The sequence below is a fragment of the Egretta garzetta genome, unplaced genomic scaffold (assembly GCF_000687185.1).
Source record: "Egretta garzetta isolate BGI_Z169 unplaced genomic scaffold, ASM68718v1 scaffold12, whole genome shotgun sequence".
NCBI lineage: Eukaryota > Metazoa > Chordata > Aves > Pelecaniformes > Ardeidae > Egretta > Egretta garzetta.
Window position 1 is genome coordinate 1,571,572 of NW_009258795.1, and position 22,077 is coordinate 1,593,648.

The 22,077-nt window shown below is 44.3% G+C and overlaps 1 protein-coding gene across 1 annotated transcript in view; it reads left to right on the forward strand.

Annotated features, from left to right (window-relative positions):
• Nucleotides 1-21,923, forward strand: part of RHOBTB3 (Rho related BTB domain containing 3) — a 31,069-nt gene extending 9,146 nt beyond the window's left edge. The window contains 11 exon segments of the mRNA XM_009649606.2: nucleotides 1,053-1,245; nucleotides 3,607-3,758; nucleotides 5,646-5,757; nucleotides 6,578-6,809; nucleotides 6,811-6,893; nucleotides 10,125-10,237; nucleotides 11,911-12,022; nucleotides 15,567-15,740; nucleotides 16,914-17,080; nucleotides 17,960-18,056; nucleotides 21,012-21,923. Of these exon segments, the coding sequence (XP_009647901.2) occupies nucleotides 1,053-1,245; nucleotides 3,607-3,758; nucleotides 5,646-5,757; nucleotides 6,578-6,809; nucleotides 6,811-6,893; nucleotides 10,125-10,237; nucleotides 11,911-12,022; nucleotides 15,567-15,740; nucleotides 16,914-17,080; nucleotides 17,960-18,056; nucleotides 21,012-21,127 (1,551 nt within the window). The 3' untranslated portion in view covers nucleotides 21,128-21,923.
• The last annotated feature ends 154 nt before the right edge of the window (nucleotides 21,924-22,077 follow it).

Consider the following 22,077-nt stretch of genomic DNA (forward strand, 5'->3'; position numbering starts at 1 on the left):
ACCCCACCCCCACCCCCCTCGTAAAAAAAAAAAAAAAAAAAAAAAAAAAATTCTTCCTTATGTCCAGTCTAAACCTGCCCTCGTCCAGATTAAATCTATTGCCCCTTGTCTAGTCACTACAGGCCCTAGGTAAGAAGTTTCTCTCCATCTTCCTTATAAGCCCTCTTTAAGTACTGAGAGGCCACAATAACGTCTCTCTGTGCCAAAAGGTCATAATATTGTAGGTTTTTGAGTTGATTTTCAGTTCTCTGGGCCAGTCCCAGATTTCTGTCAAGAATTTTCAGTTGCAAAGACATGGCTTTCATTGGTACTTAGGAGCTACCTTTAGGTAAAGCAGAAATTGTGAAATTATAGTTTTCATGACGAATACACAAGTAACGACTGTATATGACCTGATTACAGAGCAGTTGTAAATTAACAGGATACAAAATAGTTTTAGAGTGCAAGCATTGCACTTAAAGCACAGAACAATGACAAATTGAGCGTGAAGTCAAAAAAGAAAGTGTAGTTACGTGATTAAAGTCCTTATCCTGCAGACATTAACACTGATTAAAGCTACATGGGGGCTCCTGTGAAGTAGACAAAAATCACACCCAAGTGATGAAACTGGTATTTAAAGATCCATAGGTACATAGCACAGTTCCGTGCAACCCTCTCCCTAAAACGTTGCGATAAATAATGGTTTTGTATGAATTGGTACAAACCTCTACTACTGAAGCTGCTTTTGTTTCATTAATAAAAACATTTGAAAGTTAAGTAATTAAACCAGTGAAGTTTCTTCCTGCAAAGCACATTCCCAGATAAACCCTGTATTTTCTTCTTCCTGAAGAATTCCTGAATTCATAAGAGATTTATTGTTTATTATAATGAACAACTTGTTCTCAAACGAGAAAATTACAAAGCATGAATTCTGCTCTTTGTTTCACGTCTTCAAATAAGAGATGAAGTTATCAGTCAAAGATCCTGCTGTAAGGTGTTGCATTAAGACTGTTGAATAGTTGACCTCTTCCTTTGCAGACAGGAAGTTCTTGATCAGTGTTTTTTCTGTTTAGGATATATTTGACAGTGACTGGTACACCTCCCGCAGTCTCATTGGAGGAGCCGATATTGTTGTGATTAAGTACTCTGTCAATGACAAGACTTCATTTCAAGAGCTAAAGGACAGTTACGCCCCAATGATAAAAAAAGCATTAAACCACTGTTCAGTTCCAGTAATAATTTCTGCCATTGGTGCAAGAAAGAACGGTATGTATCCAGTCTCCGGTAGTAACAGCTAAAATCTACCTTGGAAGTTAGAGATGCTGTAATTTCAGTAGAAGCTGATTGTTTTTCCAAGTTGTTAATGGAAGCAATTAGTCTGTCAGGATGACAGTAATATGTGCATGTATTATGGTCATGTAGGCTGGTGTATTGGCAAGAACATCACGCTTAATTACCCCTGGCGATGAAAGGCATCCTATCCTGCTTTGACCTCTGCAGCAATTCTTCCTGTGGAGCCACAGTACACGGGGATTTCATCTGGTGCCTTGGACATTTGAGCGTTGAGATGGACCCTATGGTTATCAGTTCTCTCTAGTCACGTCTCAAGAATAAAATATCTCTGGCATATGAGGTTAAAACAAAGTCCATCAGCTTGCAGCTGCTGGAGGTGGGGTGGGAAAAACCTCCAAATTCTCTAGGATGTCGTTGGATGAATGGAGATACCAGCCCTTTGGGTACCACAAAGTGCCACATGCTGCTGCGCCAACAGAGCTGACCTGCCACAGCAGAGTAGCTGTGATATAGCTATGGCAGGGCTTGTGATATAGCTATGGTAGGGCTTATGATATAGCTATGGCAGGGCTTATAACATAGCTACAGCAGGGCTTACATGCTCACACAATGCCCTGTCCAGGCTGATCGGCTGTCTGCTATCAGCATGGTGCAAATTGACTTTACACTGAACACTTAACTGGCACAAATTGTTGCTGCTGCTGTCTAATCGATATGAAAATCAAAGTTGCTCAGCAGTGGAAGGACCACGTGGACTTACAAAGTGTCCAGCAGCCAACGAGGGCAGTGCTGGTGAGAACACGTTCACGGTTTGGATAGACATTGGTAAATTCTGCCTGTTTACATCGGGGACATAAAGTTGGAAAGAAAACCACAGGCACCCATAGAACAAACATGCAAACTTTATTCTGTATTTCCAAACTTTTCACATTGTGCTTTCGTTGATTTTCATATGGCCTTTATACTTGTGGGGCCTGATTTTTAATTATTTTTTTCCTAAAGCAATGAATGCAAAGCTTGAGCCAGTGAGTTGTCTTTTACTTTATGGTTTGACTAAAACAAGTGTTTCTGAGTATCCCTCCTGCTGTGAGTAAGGGACATGATGGATGTAGATGTAGACGTCTATTCTATAATGTACAAATACTAAGCTACATGAAGTGCATCTTCTGTGGGCGTAATACCAGGGTCTGCTTATATTTTGCTCAGTGACTGAGAAAGGCCTGTGAAAGAACTCTATAACAATTGAATTTTATTCTCTTCCCTTTAATAATTCACTGATAATGACAAAATGCTGTTATGCTCTGATTTATGCAGGGGTAATTACCCTGCCATTCTAAAGGCAAGGTCTCACTAACATAATGTTTGTCTTCCCCAACCCCTTTTCTTGCACTTTTTATTTAAGCACACGATACCACCAGTCTGAGTGACTCCACTGCTCCCCTTTTTTTTTCCTGTCTTCCTCCCTAAGTGATGCGGCCATGGGAGAAGTGAGGCTCCCCAGTCGCAGTCTCACTTTGGGATCTGCTGGAGCAGGCTGCCGTGCAAGGCACAGAGCCCTTTTGTTCTTAGGAGGTATGCATGAGCCCAGCAGTCTGCTCGTACAAATTACTAAGGTCTTAATCCCCTATAGTAGTGAATGGTGCTGCCAAGAGGAATAAGAAAAAGCTATGTTATTACATGTTATCCATAGGTCTGAGCAGGGGAAGTCAACGCAGGGCATGCACGATGTGTTTGAAAGCACATCCATCGCCAGCAAGTTCTTACCAGCATTCAGCAAAGTTGAGCCAGGGTGGTGAATGTTTTTATCAGTTAGCTGGCATAATCTTAAAAAATACCTGGTTTGGATTAAAAAAAAAAAAGCAAAATCTGTGTTAATGAAATCATACTCCTCAGTACGTGCATGCCCCTAGCAGCCGGGGCTGCCTGGAGATTTTTCCCTCCCGTTACTGTGCATGCTTCCTGCACAGACAGGCCACAATAATTAAACAAGTTTAAGGGTGACATTAATGAATGGTAGCACCTGCAGGTAGTACAACACCCGTGCATATATGGATACCGAGGCCCTAAGCCATACCCGACGTCTGGAAGTCCTGCTTGACTTTCCCGCCTTAACCAAACATAATGTGAGCTGAGCTTTGTATATCAGCTAGTCTTCTGAACTCATTAATAAGCTTGGGGTTTTGCAGCGATTACAGATTTCTTGCTATAAAATGACTATGTTTCCATTTCCCTTTTTGTCCTTTTCCAAATAATGCATCTTTGCAATTATTTAGAAAGGTAAGTGTTCTGGATTGTTTGTCAAAAATGGCTTTTTTGTGTGACATTTTACCCCAGGAGTGCCTTGCACCTGCCCCCTGTGCACTTCAGACAGGAGGAGCTGCGTCACCACCTCTGAGGGCGTGCAGCTGGCCAAGGAACTGGGCGCTACGTACCTCGAGTTGCACACTCTTAATGACTTCTACATACAGAAGTACTTTGGAGGAGTGGTGAGTGAGAAACCCCGGGGCTACAAGCAGGGTGGCACACATGGGAGGTGCATGGCCCATGTCAGGGCTTGGGAGAGTGAGCAGAGGCAGGCCACGAGCCCTCCCACCGAGGGCAAGTTCCGACCAATGCTAGATTCAGGCTAAATGTAGGGAAGAAATTCTTTACACTGAAGGTGGTGAAACCCTGGCAGGGGTTGCCCAGAGCGGTGGTGGAGGCCCCATCCCTGGGACCATTCAAGGCCAGGTTGGACGGGGCTGTGAGCAACCTGGTGTGGTTGGAGGATGTCCTTGATCACTGCAGGGGGTTTGGAATGGATGAGCTTGAAGGTCCCTTCCAATGTGAACCATTCCGTGATTCTATGATGCTAGCTGACTTGACGGTACCGAGGTTGCTCCTGTTTTACGTACCTTCTGGGAAGGTTTAGGAAAGCCATAGTACACACTGCAATGATTTTCCCCCTCCTATTCCTGTCCTTTTATCTTGTTGGGTGGGATAATCAAAACCCAGCTGTACAAGGCACTTGACAACCCCCTCCCACTTTGAAGATGAGTCCTGCTTTGAGCAGATGCCCTGACTGGGTGACCTCCACAGGTCCCTTCCGAGGCAAATTATTCCATAATATCCTCGTATTTATTATTTTAATTGCTCAAACTCTCACGGCTGCTGCACTTGTAAAGTGAGACAGACAAGATTGTTGAAGTGCCCAATTTTTTAGCGTATTTTTGTGGCCACTCAGTTTGCAGTCGCGACACAGTTTGTGATCCTGAGCAGACCCTGGGGTCAAATGGAGCGAAGCTGAACAAGGCAGAAGCTGAGAGACCCATTAAGATGCCGCAGCTCTAATGAGCTTGTTCTTTTTCCTCTCTCCTGAAGACAGGGAAGCCCACTGAGCAGTTTTTGAATACAGTCTTTCAGGTCTATTCGTCTTCTCTGCAAATTTTTTTCACAATTATATTTAATTTTCAGTTTTCTGAGGTGTTTTAAGCTCAGCCTTTTTTGGAACCTTTTGGTTACTTTCCCAGTGGCGTCTGGGCTCGAACCAAAAAACACAGCTCTTTTGGTACAGTGATCTCACGTGGTCGGTACTGTTGTTGTCCCTGGTGTATAAGTGCAGTGCGTTTCCATGGGATGTGATGGTCACTTGGAATATCTGGCACAACAGTTAGCCAGTCTTTATTGGATCCACTCATTCCCAACTAAAAAGCTCTACTCAACATCTGGTCCAGACAGAGCATTTTCCCAGTTTTTAGGAAGCACTATATGTGCTACAGTCATACCCTGGGCAATAAAAACATTTAAGACATGCGTTAACTCAAACAGGAGCACCCCTTGTGCCTCTTTGTTGATGCAAAAGGGATGATTTCCCCTCAGTATGCTTTTATTGCAATGATGACGCTTGCAGTCTCTCCCAGTGAAACAAACCTTGCCCACGAAGGTCACCCTGCGATGCGCGTTTTTCAGAGGGCACCATAGCAGTGCGTGGTGGTGGTGGTTAGTGTCAAGCCAAAGAGCTCCATAGGGGTTTGCTATTTCCATCACCTGCACCTGATGGTTACCCACCAAGTCTTATTCTTCTCCGTAATTCTGTAATTTGCATCTACGGAAGCTGGTAGATCGAATAACTTTGGGCCTGTTGTTTCTGGGAAGATTAAATACCAGAGAATTAACCACTGCCATTTGAATGAGTAGCCTTTTAAGTTGTGGTAATTCCAGCTGCATTTGGTACCGTCTGCTGGTAAAGGAGAGTTGGGACTCAGTGACCTGATGACTGTTCATAGCAGCAGCAGCCTCAGTCCTGCACACAGCACCCACCCGTTCTCCTTAGTTTGATGTCTAGGTTGTTCTTAAATCACTAGGATTTTTTAAAAGTAAATTTCATGTTTTAGCTGGAATATTTTATGATCCAAAGTTTGAATCAGAAGTCATCTGAAAAAATGAAGAAGAGGAAAAAGACGCAGAAGTGCCATCGAGTTCAACCACCTCAGCTTGAACAGCCAGGTGCTCGCTGATGTCTGGTCTCTAGTATCGTTCATTATGTGTGTCGTGTTCCTTGCACTATTAATGCTTTGCAATGATTACTGTGTGCTGTGCTATCTGTCGTCAGCTATTCTAGTCATCTTGCTCTAATTGCATCAGCTTTTAGTGATGGCTTAATTCATTTGGGGAGAATTGTATAGCAATATGTAACATTGCCGTGGACTTCTAATTTATTTTAGACAAAATAATAGGAGTGGGTTTATGGTGCACTTAAATAATGAAAACATGAATTAATAAGAGCTTTACATAAAATCTTTACAGACGAATTATAAAAGAAAGTCATTACCTCATGCTTTTTATTCTACAGTATCATCAAGTAATATTTTTATTTGCTGCAAATAAAACAAGGGAGAGGTGTCTGCCTGTGCACGTGATTTCTGAGCATCTGATGTATTTTTTCAGTGAAATAATCACTGACAAGTACTTACCTCTAAATATGCAGTTGCCTCTTCCCAGGCAGAAGAAATGTACCAGAAATTCACTCGGATCCCTTAGGTTTGGGATTGCCAGGCAAAGTTTCTTTCAAATGTAAGTGCCTTAAAGAAATTTCATGGAAGGATGGGCACTTTTTACTAAACTAAGTATTTCTTGTATTTCTCATTTTACTATACAAATATTTCCATTTTATTTTACTTAACATATTCAAATGGCATATAAGAAACTTCCATATTGAATACTTCTTTCAAAAATTGTCCTTCATTTGATCAGATCTCTGGGAATAGAGTTGGTCTGTGGTTAACACTTGCTTCAGTTCTACAGCCTGACTTGTTATCTTTCACAGAAAAAATGCCAATCTTAAAGGGCGAAGCCTCACACTACGACGCAGACCTGCACAACCTGCTCTGCTGCTGCCAGTGTGCGGACGTGGCGTTTTACCCCGAAGACCTCAGCACGGTGGTGGAGGCTCACAAGATCATCCTCTGCTCCGTCAGCCACCTCTTCATGCTGCTTTTCGAGGTGAAGAGCCCCGCCGATATCCATGATGCCTCCATCGTGCGGACAGCGCAGAGCCTCCTGTGCCCCACCGGTGAGGGTGATGGTGAAGGACTCCGTCTTCTGCTCTTGTCTGCCAGTCATCCTCCACTTCATTTATTCAGGTACCCCCCAGGAACAGGTCCAGCTACTCATTTCTCATACAGGTGATGTCTCACAGAGGAGTACGTGCATCACCCAAAGGAACATGCCTTTGCCCTTGGGAGACAATGTTCTGCCATGTCACTACATCTATTTTATCCCTTGTGATTATGATGAACCACCTCCATATGAAATAAGCCCTTCGCCTAGATTCAATTAAAATTAAATTAGTTGTCACTCCAGATCCAGTGAACGTAAATCAAGCGCAATATTTTACTGAACAAAGTCCGTAAGCTAGCATCATTAGAATTCAAAAGCTTTGCCAAAAAAGTCATAGGATCACAGAATCGTTTGGGTTGGCAAAGCCCTTTAAGCTCCCCCAGCCCAACCGCCCCCCTACCCCTGCCATCCCACCCCCAAACCCTGGCCCTCAGCACCGCCTCTGCCCGGCTGTTAAATCCCCCCAGGGCTGGGGACTCGACCCCTTCCCTGGGCAGCCCCTTCCAGCCCCTGACAGCCCCAAGGGGAAGGAATTGTTCCCCATGGCCAACCTCACCCTGCCCTGGCACAACTTGAGGCCGCTGCCCCTCGTCCCATCGCCCCTTCCCTGGGAGCAGAGCCCGACCCCCCCCGGCTCCCCCCTCCTCTCAGGCAGTTGTAGGGAGCGATGAGGGCTCCCCTCAGCCTCCTCTGCTCCAGGCTGAACCCCCCCAGCTCCCCCAGCCGCTCCCCAGCAGCCTGGGGCCCCAGACCCCTCCCCAGCTTCATTGGTCTCCTCTGGACACACTCCAGCACGTCTAAAAATCGAGAGTTTGAGACAGTTTCCTCCCCCTTTAATCCCTGGGAGCACTGTGCACAGTTCTGGGCTCCCCAGTTCAAGAAAGATGAGGAACTCCTGGAGAGAGTCCAGAGGAGGGCAACAAGGATGATGGGGGGACTGGGGCATCTCGCCTACGAGGAAAGGCTGAGGGAGCTGGGCTTGTTCAGCCTGGAGAAGAGAAGGCTGAGAGGGGATCTCATCAACACCTACAAATATCTCAAGGGTGGGGGTCACGAGGATGGAGCCAGACTCTTCTCAGTGGTGCCCAGCGCCAGGACAAGGGGCAATGGGCACAACCTGAAGCAGAAGAGGTTCCAGCTGAATGTGAGGAAGAACTTGTTGACTGTGAGGGTGCCCGAGCCCTGTCCCAGGCTGCCCAGGGGGGCTGTGGAGTCTCCTTCTCTGGAGATCTTCAACCCCCGCCTGGCCGCTGTCCTGTGCCCCCTGCTCTGGGTGAGCCTGCTTGGGCAGGGGGGTGGCACTGGGTGAGCTCCCCAGGGCCCTGCCAGCCCCGGCCGTGCTGGGATTCTGTGTGATTCTGTGATTTCAGGCTTTTAAAATATTTAAAATGGCTGCATGTTCTAAACACGTGGATGAGTGTGCAGTGTTACTTAAGAAAACTCAAGTGTTTTCTCTTCTGGGTATGGTGCTGCTGAAGAGAAAACGCTGATACCTGTCTGGAGAGCAGGAGCCTCTGATGTGTTGTTTGTGTTTTGCTGCCAATTCAGTGCAGGCAGTGTCCTCACCTACCTGATCCCAGCTGTCTATTGAAAGGGCACTGATATTTTTCTATCTTTTAAAGTGTTGCTTTGGAACCCTCTGGTGAAAGATTTTTTTTTTGTTCTGGAAGTAACTGATACCCATTTATTCTTCATAAAATATTTTTCAAGATGTCAATACATAAGAATATCTATTTTATATTTGTCAAAATAATTAGCAGGATTTTTAATGATGCATTCTGATTTTAACTGTAATAAAAAAAAGCCCGAAATAATTACGTCATTAGAGCTGCATCCATACAGCAACTTAGTCAATCTCTGTAGGCTGATTACTGCCTGACACAGGAAAAACATTTCTGCCTTAGTAGCTGAGGCATGAACACTGTTGTGAAGACACAAGGGGGACTCTTTCAGCTGTCAGTCAGAGTTCATACATTGAGAACATCCCTTTCAGTTCTTTCCAAACCAGTGTCAAACCTAAAAGCAGAGGCAGAAGTTTTTCAGTGTGAATGGATTGATTTTTTTATTTATTGGTGAGTTGAACAGAGGATTAAACCTGGAATCTCAGCAGGTGAAAGATGAGTGTGCCTGCTGCCTTCTGCGTATTAATTTTCCTTCTGCTTATGCCCACCAAAGAGGTGGGGAGCGTTGTGCAGGTGTAGGTGAAACTCTGCTGTAAGTCACAGCTCCCAACCTGGAGGACATTGTCAGAAGTCTTAGAATCACAGAATCATAGTACCCTAGGTTGGAAGGGACCTCAGGGATCATCTGGTCCAGCCTTTCTAGGTAGGAGTACTAAGTCATTGTTCTGTTTAGTACCTTTGAGAGATGACGAGGTCTTTCAAAGATGTTTAAGGCACGGGCTGAGAAGAGATCAGCTCATGAGGCAGTGTCATCATCTTCAGCCTCTCAGGACGTTATGTCCATGAGGTTACAAACTCTCACCACCCGTATGGTGTACACAGGAGCTGATAGAGCTCAAGGCACTGTCTGAGATTTTTCCGCAGCCTTCAGGGCTACGCTGGCACCTGCTTGACCCTGAGCTTTATCTGCCTCTGACTCTTCCTTCCTCCACAGCCCTGGGGATAGGAGCTGAAGGTTACCAAAAAGCCCCGTGGTGCCGTTGAGACTTACAAGGTGTATAAGGATAAACTGTGTTTGTTTTAACACCGGTCAACACTTTCGATTTTTCCAAGAAAGCTTTGAGAGACTCTCATGGGTTTGACTCTGAAAACAAAAAAAAAAATTAGAAATTCCACCGCAAACTTTGCACTGTTTTTATCTACCAGCATTCAGAACGTAGCTGTGAATGAAGCTTTTCTGGCTCAGACACCTGCATAGCAATGCAACCAGCAATATGAGCAGAAGCTAAAGATCTCCCATAAATATTGAAACATTCAGGATTTTTTTCTGAATGTCTACGTGCAGTTTGTGGTGACTGATCTGGGAGGAATCCAGAAATTTTGAAAGGATTTTGAAAGGAGGGGAGATGCCCTGATCTGTCTGCAGTAGATTGCATTCTCGTCAAAGTACCATGGAAGTTTTTGTGTGCAGGAGTTGCGTCTTGCCCTTACTAAGCACAATGATCTGGCTGATTTACGTCCAAAATGCTCAGCTTCTGCAGGATCTGTTTGGCATTGCTATCATCTTTTCTCTGCCTGCAAAGGCCTGTGCCATGTCGAAGTGTAATCCAACTTTACCTGGGCTTGTGGCAGGTGCTTTCCAGTGGGAACGATTGGAAGAGGATATAAAAAAGAAGTTGAAGGATCCAGAAAAAACTGAACATGTGCTCGAGAAAGTTAAGTGCATCCTGAAAACTCCAGGGAAGGTACATCTAACTCTCTCGGGGTAGCTGTTAGTATCAGTCACTTCAGCTCTTGGGAAACTGCTTTGTAAGCAAGGTTTCCTCATCAGTCTTTGCTTTAAAGTCACTGTGGCTTACACAGCTTTTATTGCTTTATCAGTGGGTTGTTCACGGGCACGTGCAAAACAGAAAGACAGAGATGCTGATGTAGTGTGCAGAATTACTGTCAGCAGTAAAAAGCACACAAGTAGGCAACCTAAAGGGATTGCTGATATTCACAGCTTTGGGCATTGTCTAACAATATTAGTTCCTAATTCTCTTGTGTTAGGGGCTGCCCAGGAATGATTTGCTTTCCTGAGCATGTGCCAAAAGTTATGTTTCTGCAGTAGGTCAGGAGAGTTGGTTTCTCTTCTTAGTGTTGTGGTGTGGGAATCTGTCTATAGCCCAATGTATTTAATGGAGCTGATGACTTCACAGGAAAATGTAATTTATATCACATTATTCTGTTAATTAAAAGTTGCTAAAGTTACTAAAAGTTACTGTAGAATTAGTTTTAGAAGAATAGAATTAGTTTTAAAAAACATTTGCTGATGGAGTTTATATGTTCCCCAATACTATAGAACCTCCACAAAGTAGTTCTGTCAATTTAAATAGAAAATCATCTCAGACCATCTTGAGATAACATAGAAAGATTAAAAAGTTTCTTAGCTGTTTTAAGCTTCTGATTGCTCATCTGTAGGCTTGTCAGTCCTAAGCACCCAGAGCTAAAACATTCATAGGACTGGCCTTAGAAAGTCCTAGAAACGTTTAAGATAATAAGCCTGTGCTGTTGTTATTTCTTCTGGAGTTTGGTTATGATATTTTTATTTCACTTTTAAAAGTTTTCCTCTGAAGGCATGGGGACTAGAAATGAATTGTGATTTTCTTGATAAAAATTAATTATATAAATTAGATAAAATTTTAACCATAAATTCAACCTCATCTGAATTTCACTTATCACAGTCTAGCCACGTGGTTTTGATGTTGTTCCTCTTGGTAGCTTTAGATTCCACTTTTAAAGTAAGAAAAAACCCTCTGAAAAACTAACTGAAAGTACTGGGCTTTGGAGGGTCTTGACGCCAGCATGCCTGGATTACTGTAGGAGAGGTCCGTGCTTCAGCCTGTGAGCACCCCCTGCCTCTGCAGAGGCAATATCAGGGCAATACCATCAGGGAACACACAACTTCTGGCTGCCTTGCACCCCTACGCGGCATCACGCCAGGGGGTGGATGCGTGTCCCATCGGTCCTCACCCCAGAGCCCTCAAACCTTGTGGTTCTTCAGCCTTGGGTCCGAACAGACCATGTATGAGAAAGTTTGGAGTCCAGAAAATCCGTGTTATGGTCAAACCTGCCCAGAGGAGCTGGATGGGGGAGTTTTGTCACAGGTTGGAGAGTACCAAGGCAAGGGCTGGGGTGTAAGGGTAGGAGGCAGAGATGCCCTGGAGCTGCTGCATTGTGGGAAATGGGAAAAGAAACCCTAAAGATGATTGCAGGGGGTTGCATGTGTGACAGGCATGACTGCGTAGTGTTAGCAAAAGAACATAAAGGAGAGAGCAAAAGGCTGTTGTTTAGTTTCCCCATATAAATGATGTCTTGTAATCTGTTATTCTGTGGGCAGCTCTACATGACAGTACTTTAATAATAATTTATTTTACAGCTAAACACTGTACGAGACTGCAGATCTCACCAGATAAAACGGCTGTATAATACTTCTCTCAGGCTGTTCTTTAACACGCCTGTCCTAGCCGACGTCATCTTCAAAATACAAGGTACGGTACCTCTGCTCCCATCAACGTGGGCACTCCTCCACCTCCAGCATTCATCCTCTCTGCAGGGAAGTGGGAAATGGGGGTGACCATATTTGCTGTTGCATCAAAACTGATAAGACCTGTACGCTTTGCTGTCACCGCGGGAAGCAGTTTTTGCTTAGAACGAACACGTCTCCCCGTGGGTGCTTTACAGCAGTGTCCACTCTCAGCCAGGTTTATCAGGGCTGAGCCTGTATGAATGCCCTTTGCCTGCCCTGGTAGGCTTTGTGCCTCTCTGGTTCACAAGCGCCCTTCGAAGGCTTAGCAAAATGAGGGATGTGCTGCAGGAAAGGCTCCTGCAATGGCATGGCACCATGGTAGTAAGGGGTGAACCAGAGACTGCATCACAGGGGATGGATATTTTTATCTTAAAACTTATTTATCTCGCTCATGTTCCCACCTGTACAAGCACCAGGACATATCTGAGGGCCCTGCCCAGCATCAAACCTCAGAGAGGTGTGGACTGCGGTGGCCATGCCTACTGTTGTTGCCCTTGGTGAAAAGACCAGAGTTGCTGGTTAGCGACTCCTGACCACCTACCCTCTGTCCGTCTCAGGCTGGCGCTGGCTGTGGATGGGCCTTTCTCTACCCTCCAGAAGCTGATGGGGACTTAACGTCCCACTCCTGTGCCTCCTCTGGCTTTATTCACTGCCCTTTTTCCCCCAGCACAGGCATCCCCAGAAATGCAGGTGTGCTCCAGATGTGCTGGAGCTTTTCCGACCTGCTAATCTCGCTGCCTTCAACACCTGCAGCGGTTTACTGCCCTTCCTGATGCTCCCATACCAGTCTTCATGCTTCTGTCAAAGGTCTCTGCAACTTAGAATCACAGAGTGGTTTGGGTTGGCAAAGCCCTTTAAGCTCCCCCAGCCCAACCGCCCCCCTACCCCTGCCATCCCACCCCCAAACCCTGGCCCTCAGCACCGCCTCTGCCCGGCTGTTAAATCCCCCCAGGGCTGGGGACTCGACCCCTTCCCTGGGCAGCCCCTTCCAGCCCCTGACAGCCCCAAGGGGAAGGAATTGTTCCCCATGCCCAACCTCACCCTGCCCTGGCACAACTTGAGGCCGGTGCCCCTCGTCCCATCGCCCCTTCCCTGGGAGCAGAGCCCGACCCCCCCGGCTCCCCCCTCCTCTCAGGCAGTTGTAGGCAGCGATGAGGGCTCCCCTCAGCCCCCTCTGCTCCAGGCTGAACACCCCCAAAGCCTTGTGCAGGTGCCTAGGTTAGACCTGCCTATTGCTTAACCCTACAAGTGTGAAAAGAAACATGTAAATTATTAGTGTTTTGGGTTTTTTTTTAAAAAAAAGTCTGTTGAGATGATGGTAATTACCTATCCCTCTTTGTGGCCAGGATTAAAAAGACATGGGGATCAGAGGCTGGCTTTCTGTGCTGGCGTGTCTGCAACAGACCACTAAGTTGCAAAGGTTGTTGGTGGCGTGACATAGGTTTGCCCGCAAGATGCCCAGTGCTCCTCGGCAAAGGCACAGGCAGAAACCGCGCTGGTGGAACAGCTTTTTGTTCCCTTTTGCTCTGCAAAGAATGTGCTTGGGTGCACCAATATGTTTCAGTGTCATGGTTGTTTTTTTCTGGAAATTAAAGGCATTGACCCTTAAAAATAAAGATATGGGGCCGGGGGGGAAGTAAAAAGAGTTACGTACTTCTGTGAGGATGAGATGGCTTTTAAACGCTAATGATTTTCTCGATTTGTCCATGCCCACCCTTTGTGCAGAAATGGTCTTTTAGGATTAGACAACTGTTTAATTATTTTCAGCTTTGAATCTCAAAGCCAAATGTGAAGCATTACTCCTTCAAAGATGAGCACATGAGGACAAGCAGATTCTTTCTAGATGTTCTGTTTAATATGCAGAAAAAATCCAAAAGATCTTTGAAAATGAGGACAAAATACTGGTCCTGAGTTTAGTGACATGAATGATTCATCTCAGCGTCCCACTCCTGAGAGAGACTTCGTGGGGAGTTGGTGAATCCATACCAACCCTATCTATTTGACAGAAAAAAACCTACTGCCAAGTGGGTGACAAGTATTTTAAAAGAACCTGTGCTTGTCCACTACTAAAATGGGAAAGGTTTTTCCTAATGCTTGGTAAATCTTCCAAGACTTTTCCCCTAATTCACCAGCCACAATAATTGTTTTAACATTAAATAATTACTGAGAGAAACTGAAGTCTTCAGTCTTGATCAGGCAAATACATTTTTAAGTCTTCAAGTACTTCCTTGAATATTGGGGGCTGCTTTGCGCTTTCTAGCTTACAAAAGCGCTTGCGAACTTTTGAAAATAGGAGCCCGTTATGTCTGTGTAAAGCCTCGTAATGTGACTGAACCTCCTAATTAGTAGGTAAATACCCAGCCACATGCACGTACAAGAGTGTGCATGTATCTTACATCATGTCTGCATTGCGCAGTGCTCACGTTACGTGCGCAGGCCTAAAATAGCATGGATGTGTTTTCTCTGTACAGAGATACGTAAACTTTGTATGCACCTTAGACAATCTGGGATGGAAGCGCGGGTGCGCAGACATAGAACAGAAACAACAAAGTGCCAGATGTCTTCAAGGAATTAAGCAGGTGGCAGGGCTGTGACTAAGGATGAAATTAAGACAGTAACTTCTATATGGGCATTTACAGTGCATTTGTCTTGAATGCCAGTTGATTTGTTTGTTATACTTCTGATTAAAGCATTTCTATCTGACTGCACGTTCTCATTCTGCCTTTGGCTGCTGTCCTGCCTGGCTCTGCAGAGGTCTGAGCGCGGGGCTGGCACCTCAGGCTGTCAACGTTTTCGTTAGGAGCCTGTAAGACCCCTACTGTTAACCTCCTGTTGGCCTCACTAGGTCTTGCAAATGCTGCAGTGAAGTACGCGATTCACTTGCAAATATTAAAAAATGGAAAAAATGGCTGGAAAAAATTTATCAGCGTTACTTTCATAAGACAACCATCAGGAAATTCACTTAGGCAAAGCACTTAATCTGGCTAAATTCATACTTAATGGGTTTAATGGAATTCCATCTGCGATAATCTGCCTTTCCCTGCTTTTTATGTGAAAGTTTGACTTCCGGAACACACACTCATTACCAATGGGACGACTGATGAACATAAATTGCTCATTTGCATAATAGACCACAGCACTGCATATTTATGCAATGGGCCAGAGGTTCGGCTCGTGTAGACTGGTGTAACTCCAGTGGTGTCATTTATACCAGTTTCAACAAGGCTGGTTTTGGCTGGCGAAAGTTTGCCCTATTTGGAGCCCATTGTGTGGGGAGCAGGTTGTCATAATAAATTTGGCATTTCATCTCGTCTGCTGGTGGATATGAGGCAGGTGCAAACATCTTGCCTCATTAATTATCAGTTGGATGCTGTTAATTTTAAACACCCTAAAATTGTTTTAAGTCACGTTCAGTGCAATGAAGGCCTTCTAAGGTAATATGAGCTTTAAACTCAAGATATTACAGTGTATTTACATCATTATATGTTTTGTCTTGCATCCCACAGGTGCAACTGTACCAGCCCACAGAGCAGTTCTGGTAGCTCGCTGTGAGGTAATGGCAGCTATGTTTAATGGTAATTATCTAGAAGCAAATAGTATTCTGGTTCCGGTGTATGGGGTTTCCAAAGACACTTTCCTCTCCTTTCTAGAGTATCTTTATACCGACTCCTGCTGCCCAGGTAAGAAAATTTTAAAGTACACATATATCTGTTACTCATTTTTCCGCAAGGGGGGCATTGTTAGAAAACAATGTAGCAGCATTTATTTCATTGAAAAATGCAAATATTTTCATGAATAATGTCTCAAGAAAGGGAACTTGTTCATATTGCACAATAAGAAAATAAATCAGTCTTATTCAAGTAAAGTCAGCTGGAGACAGAACAAATATCACTGTTTCGTGCTTATATGGCAAGACTCAGAAAACTGTGAAATTTAATTTCTGGTCCATTACAATATTTGGAATTTTCTTTCTACATCAAAATAATATTGCTTTCTAATCTTAATTCTGGGGTTTATTTCAAAATTGTCACTTTGTTTAGCATATATTATGTTAAGTTTAATATAGACAAGGTTAAATTGCAAGAATAACTTATTTATACACATGAATATCTTATTTGCATGTAAAACCAGAAAAAATATGTCAACTGCAGTATTTAGCAAGAAAAATTGAGCTGAAGTATTCTTTGTGTCTTAACCTTTGTCTTTTTTAAGGAGCAGAAAATATAAATGCTAAATATGGACTATGATTTAAATACAGATAACTTTCCTTTGATATAATGAATGAATGAATGGTGGTGTGATATGTATTGTTGATTTTGTCTTCTTTTCAAATAATTCTCCCTTATTCTTAGGTTTCCCATACGTTTCTCTTTCCAGTCTGTTTAACTTCTCCTTGTCTGTCAGTTTAAATATGCAACCCATGTACCGTGGTTTTTAAAAATATGCTAAGATGTCCTGTTTTCTCTTTGGCCTTTTCACAATGTTTCTTCATACACGTGTCATAGAGACTCTTTTTTAAAAAGAGAAGTTAAAAAGCTAAACCCTCTTGTTAATCACCACTTACTTTAAATAGACCAGCAGAGCTTGACTCAGCATCTTCAGGATGACTGCAATTTATTACACTTGCCTTCTGAAAAGTACTATCTACTCTTTTCCTGTTGATCACATGGTTTATCTAGAAAAAGAGAGTAATACAGAAAATTTATAATAATGAAAAATAAAAGCAGGTGATCAACAGCGGTTTGATTTTGTGTTCATTGTCACATGTTTAAATGATGACCCGGTGAACAGTCGCTTTGATCGTCCTGTCGAAAGAGTAAACCGCCTATAACTTCTGTTTCCCTGCTTTTCAGCCAGCATTCTCCAAGCTATGTCTCTCCTGATCTGTGCAGAAATGTACCAAGTAATGAGACTTCAGCACATCTGTGAGCTTTACATCATCACGCAGCTTCAAAGCATGCCTAGCCGGGAACTGGCATCCACAAGTCTAAGCATCGTTAGCTTGCTCAAAAAAGCTAAGGTATGCGCTGTCTGTATTAAATAAGAATATATAAGTTGACTCTAATTAGTGGGGGGTTTGTTTGGTTTTAAAACATAATTGTTAAGATTTTGAAGATCTTAGCAATTTCCATTCCCAAGGACAAACACAATATGTTGATTAGGGATATCTTGTGGCACAAGGCCAGCTAAAATAAGGCCTTTTCAGCCTTTTATTGCAGGATGTGCAGCTATACCACAATCTGTGCGCTTTCCTTCATCAAGGACACGTTGCGGTAATTCAGCTTAATTGCAACTTCTGCCAGGAAAGATGTGTTTTAGGCAAGTTAAGCTGCACTACTTTTAGTCAAAAAGAAAATTGTCTTGTATGAAAGCAGCAATGAGATCTAACCTGATGGAATATTGAGTGAAATACATAAAGAGCATGAAAAGAAATAAATAGAGGCTGGAAGAAAGAGAGGAAGGGAGAGAGATTTGGAAAACAAAAGAGGAAGATAAAAACTGAATTGTTTACAAGTCGCAGGCAGGATATTGTCTACATGAACAGGATTTTGTGGAGAAAAAGGAGATAACAAAACCAACATGCCACACTCTTTACCTTCCTTTTTCTGAAGCTCTGCTACTATGCAGAAGACAAAAATTTCCAAGACTGATGACCAAAGGAGCCCCAGGCGTTAGGTCACACCACCGGGGGAAGGAGTTTTGTTATTCGTTCTTGGGTTTCCATCCGTTTACATATTTCAGTCAATGACTTTTCCTTCATTATCTCTTACACTCAAAACTTTATTTAGTAAACCTCTATGTTGATGGCAGAAATCTGAAATATTTTGACATGCAAGGCGTGGTTGTGTTTTAGACATGATAGCATTAAGTGTTTTTTGTGTTTCCTTTCTTCTCACAGTTTCACAATTCTGATTGTCTTTCAACTTGGCTTCTTCATTTTATTGCTACTAACTACCTCATCTTCAGTCAAAAGCCTGAATTTCAAGATCTTTCAGGTAATTTATCAATTACTCGTAAAACAAAAAATGTTTTTCAGTTCTGCTTAGATCAGAAGCAAGGTACTGGACAATACTGCTTCTGCATGAGAAGGCGATTAGGACTTCTTTAGGCTACACAATGTAGTCCAGTCCAGAGTCTGTTTGAGCTGGGTGGTTCACCACCCTACTGTAGGACCAGCACGTGACACATGAAGAGCAACATCGCCAGCAACCTCATCCCCTTGTCTTGGTTCCTGTGCTGATGGCCAGGTTCACAGCATAACTGAACCAACTAGGGTGCTTTGGTCATCGTATGTCAACCCCTCCACCTTATGTATATAATTTTGTTTAGTCTGTGCATTTGAATCAATCACTTCTAATACCTGCTCCTTAAGGGTTAGGGTTTTCTTTGAAGCAAACAGGATTCTTACGGTACTTTCCAGCAGATCCTGTGAAATCAAATAACTAATGTCCATTCAAGTAAATAAACCTGGGTTCTTCTGGGGAACTGACATTTATTTCCCTGAACAGTGTATTTTTTTCCTCATGTGTAACTCTAGAAAGTTTTGCTTATTGTCTACGAGTTTTTCCATCACCCTAAGGAACGTGGTCTTGATGGGTGCATCTCTTTGTCCTGTGGTTTGTAGTAAGACTGTTGGTATGGGGTCAGTGTATTCCAGAAGGGGATTTTTCTATCAGTGAGCCAAAGCTCTGTTTGGTCCAAAATACATTAAAGGTCCTCTTTCCTCATTTGAAAAGCTCATAGATGTATGTGTGACGCCAGATGACTTTGTAACTGCTGTGAGCAAACCAAGGAGAGCTAGGTTCTCCCTGCTTTCTTTGGACCTGGAACCCGTCTGTGCACCTTCTGAAACGTCCATTGTTGTATAGCCTGATCTAGATTAAATATGAAAGAGCAGGGCAGCCGTGCTGATGGGCGTCGCCCACCCACGGATTTGGTCCACAGTGGACTCGCTTTGCTTCCCTTCCTGCTGGTTCTGGGGTCAGGATGCATTCAGTAACACCCTGTGGCATCTTCCTCACAACTGGGCTTCAGTCGCAACCACCCTGAGTTTCTCCTGAAGTTGCAGGAATCAGGTTGTCCTCTCCATTTGGTGAAGGTGGGCACTGCATCTGGTTGCCCCTTGGTGAGGCAGGAGATTACAGAGACCCGATGGCTTAGGGTCATTGCAGGGCTCAATCTAGGCACATCTACTTACCCATTTGCAGTTATCTGGTGTCTGCCTCCTTGCTGCAGTTATCCTGATGGATAGCAGGCTGCATATGAGCCCGTCATGAAGCTCAAGGAGTGATGTTTCTGATAAGCATCACTTATCAGCATGTGCTCCGAGTAACTGGGGAGTGAGATGTACAATATCACCATGCTGTGCCATCACCTGGAGTTCCCTCTGTTTTTCCATCCCTTGTGGAACATCCAGGGCTGATGCAGAGCAGCACTAAAGCTGTTGGCTGTCAGATGAGATTTTTGGAGTCTCCGGCTGTTTCAGAAAGCACATTGACTTGAAGGAAAAGGGTACGATGCCAGCAGACTGGTGTCCTTTGAGATTTGGTGTCCACACAACCAGTGCCCTGCCCTTTGCTTTTCTCCTTCCTTTGAGTCCCTTCCACATGGTTAACTGAGGGGTCAACCTGCTCTGCTGCATCAAACTTGCACTGAAGAAGCCGGAGGAAAGAAATACAAAGAAGATGGAGACTCCTTTTTCAGAAGGAGTCCCATGGAGAGGACAAGGGGGCATGGAAACAAGTTGCTCTTGGGGAGATTCTGATGGGATATGAGAAGGAAATTTTTCACCCTGAAAACAGCCAACCGTTGGAATGATCTCCCCGAGGGAGGAGTTGACTCCACCACATTGGACGCTCTCAAGCCTCAGCTGGACAGGGCGCTGGGGCATCTTGTCTGGACTGGGCTCTTGCCTAGAAAGGTTGGGCCAGGTGATCCTTGAGGTCCCTTCCAACCTGGGATTCTAGGATTCTATGAAATAAAAGCACATAAATAAGTACAGGCAGATGGGGTGAAACCGTTCCGCCCCGGGTTGCCAGGGCACAAACACTCAGAGGCACATTCCGACAGGAGCACGCTTCCCAGACAGCAGCAGTGATGGGTGGTTGACCTTTCCTACTCAGGACACCGTAACGCAGCATCACCTCAGGGTTCAGGGCGAGCGACGCAGCAGGAGGCAGTGGCTCTCCAGCATCTTTCTGACTGCTGAATTCCTCAGAAGCAGCCCTGCGCTTTGCCCAGGGCAAGCAGGAGGTGGCTGCCGCTGCCCAGGATCACCGCCGTTTCCCTGGCCTCAGCCCTCCCCAGTCCACAGGCCTCTGCTGTGCCTTGGCCTCTGTCCGGCTTGGTCTGAGCCCCAAAAAGGACTGGGCAACCTCTGCTGCAGGCTGACTTGGGAAAATCCAGGGTAGGGGGGTGAAAGTGCGTATTTCTGCAATGGCATCTGAACAATATGGATAAAAACTCCCTTACACGATCTTGTCAGTGACAAAAAACACGTGGGAGAAAAGATAAAAATCTTGCCGAATTCTTAGTTGCTCTCCTTACCTTGCCTTTGGAATGATCTTGAGACAAACCATGGGCGTAGGGAGTGAGATACCCTCCCTTATAGTGCTGCAGCGTAGGAAAACCCTCGCAGCTGATTGCCACACCTGGTTATCTTCTGAGGATAAAGAATATTCATCTTTGGGATAACCTCTTTAAGGACTATTGTATTTATTTTATTAAGTAATTTATTTATCGCTAACTTAACAGCCAGGGAGCACTGCGTGGTAACTCTTTTGTCCGTACTGTAGCAAGATCTAGGCAGAATGGGTGGTGCTCATCTTTACTCTTCTAGTCGTATTTATTTCCTCAATGTTTTTTAAGCTCTTGTAAAAGCCTTTTTGCAGCCTGTGCCCTTGTGCTCTATGTTTGGGTTTTACCTGTAATTCCTTTATTGCTTTGTTTAGTGGAGGAGCGCAATTTTGTAGAGATGCACAGATGGCCTTCCAATCTGTACCTGAAGCAGCTTGCGGACTACAGGAACTATGTCCACTCCCAGAAATGCCACTGCACAGTAATGTAGAGAAGACCCAACGCAGCCCGAGTGCATCGTGACTGGGAGATCTCAGGCTGGGAATTCTGCGGAGCATAAAAACCGTGTCAGGAGCAAAACCAGATTCTGATCTCCCACGGAACGCTGTATGCCATGCCATACTGCACTTACTAATGCCTCTTGCTTTGATAATAACCCCCCCTACTTTTTTCCTTAAAACACTGAGAAATGTATCATGACAATTTCTTTCAAGCACAAGGGTTTCACACACGTGGGGATTAAGCGTAGTGCGGGACAGTGTCATGACTGCCATCTGGTCCCCCTTCTAATTTCTTTATCAGCTATTTTATTCATTTTCATGGTTATTTTTGGCTGCTAAAAAAGCATCTGTTCAAAACAGATTTTTTGGTAGGTCTGTGTACAACAGGGTCGCGGTAGCAGTGCAGGAAAGCTGAGAAGCCAACTCATAAGTTCTTTAAATATTTCAGAATGCAAAAATTTCCTGCAGTTTCTGTTGGTCTGCAAAATGAAGGGCAGGCTTAATAAGCATTTTAGGTGCTATTCATTTTGTACTTCAGGTTAAGTCTGCAGTTCCTTTTACCGAGACTCTTACAGCCCTTCAAGCGGATATTTTCATTCCAGAGGAATGTCTATGCATGACTATGTTCCCTAGTGCCTCTCAAGTGTCTAAAAAATGAAATAGTTTTTTCTCCCAGTAAACAGGAGAAGAAAGTCTGGTTTAAATAATCTGTGGAACACCTTTGTTAGCATGGTCATATTGCATTTTTTCCCCCTAAGGAAAAAAGTTGGAAAGAACTAAGTCCGCTCAGAGCACATCCAACCCTATGATATTGGTAGGGACTGGTGGGGCTGGGAGGAAAGGGAAGGGGGCCAACTGCCATTATTACGTTTTGTGGGAGCAAATTCACTGGAACCAGTGACTTTTTGGGGAAAAGTGGGTCTCCTAGGTCCCCTATAGT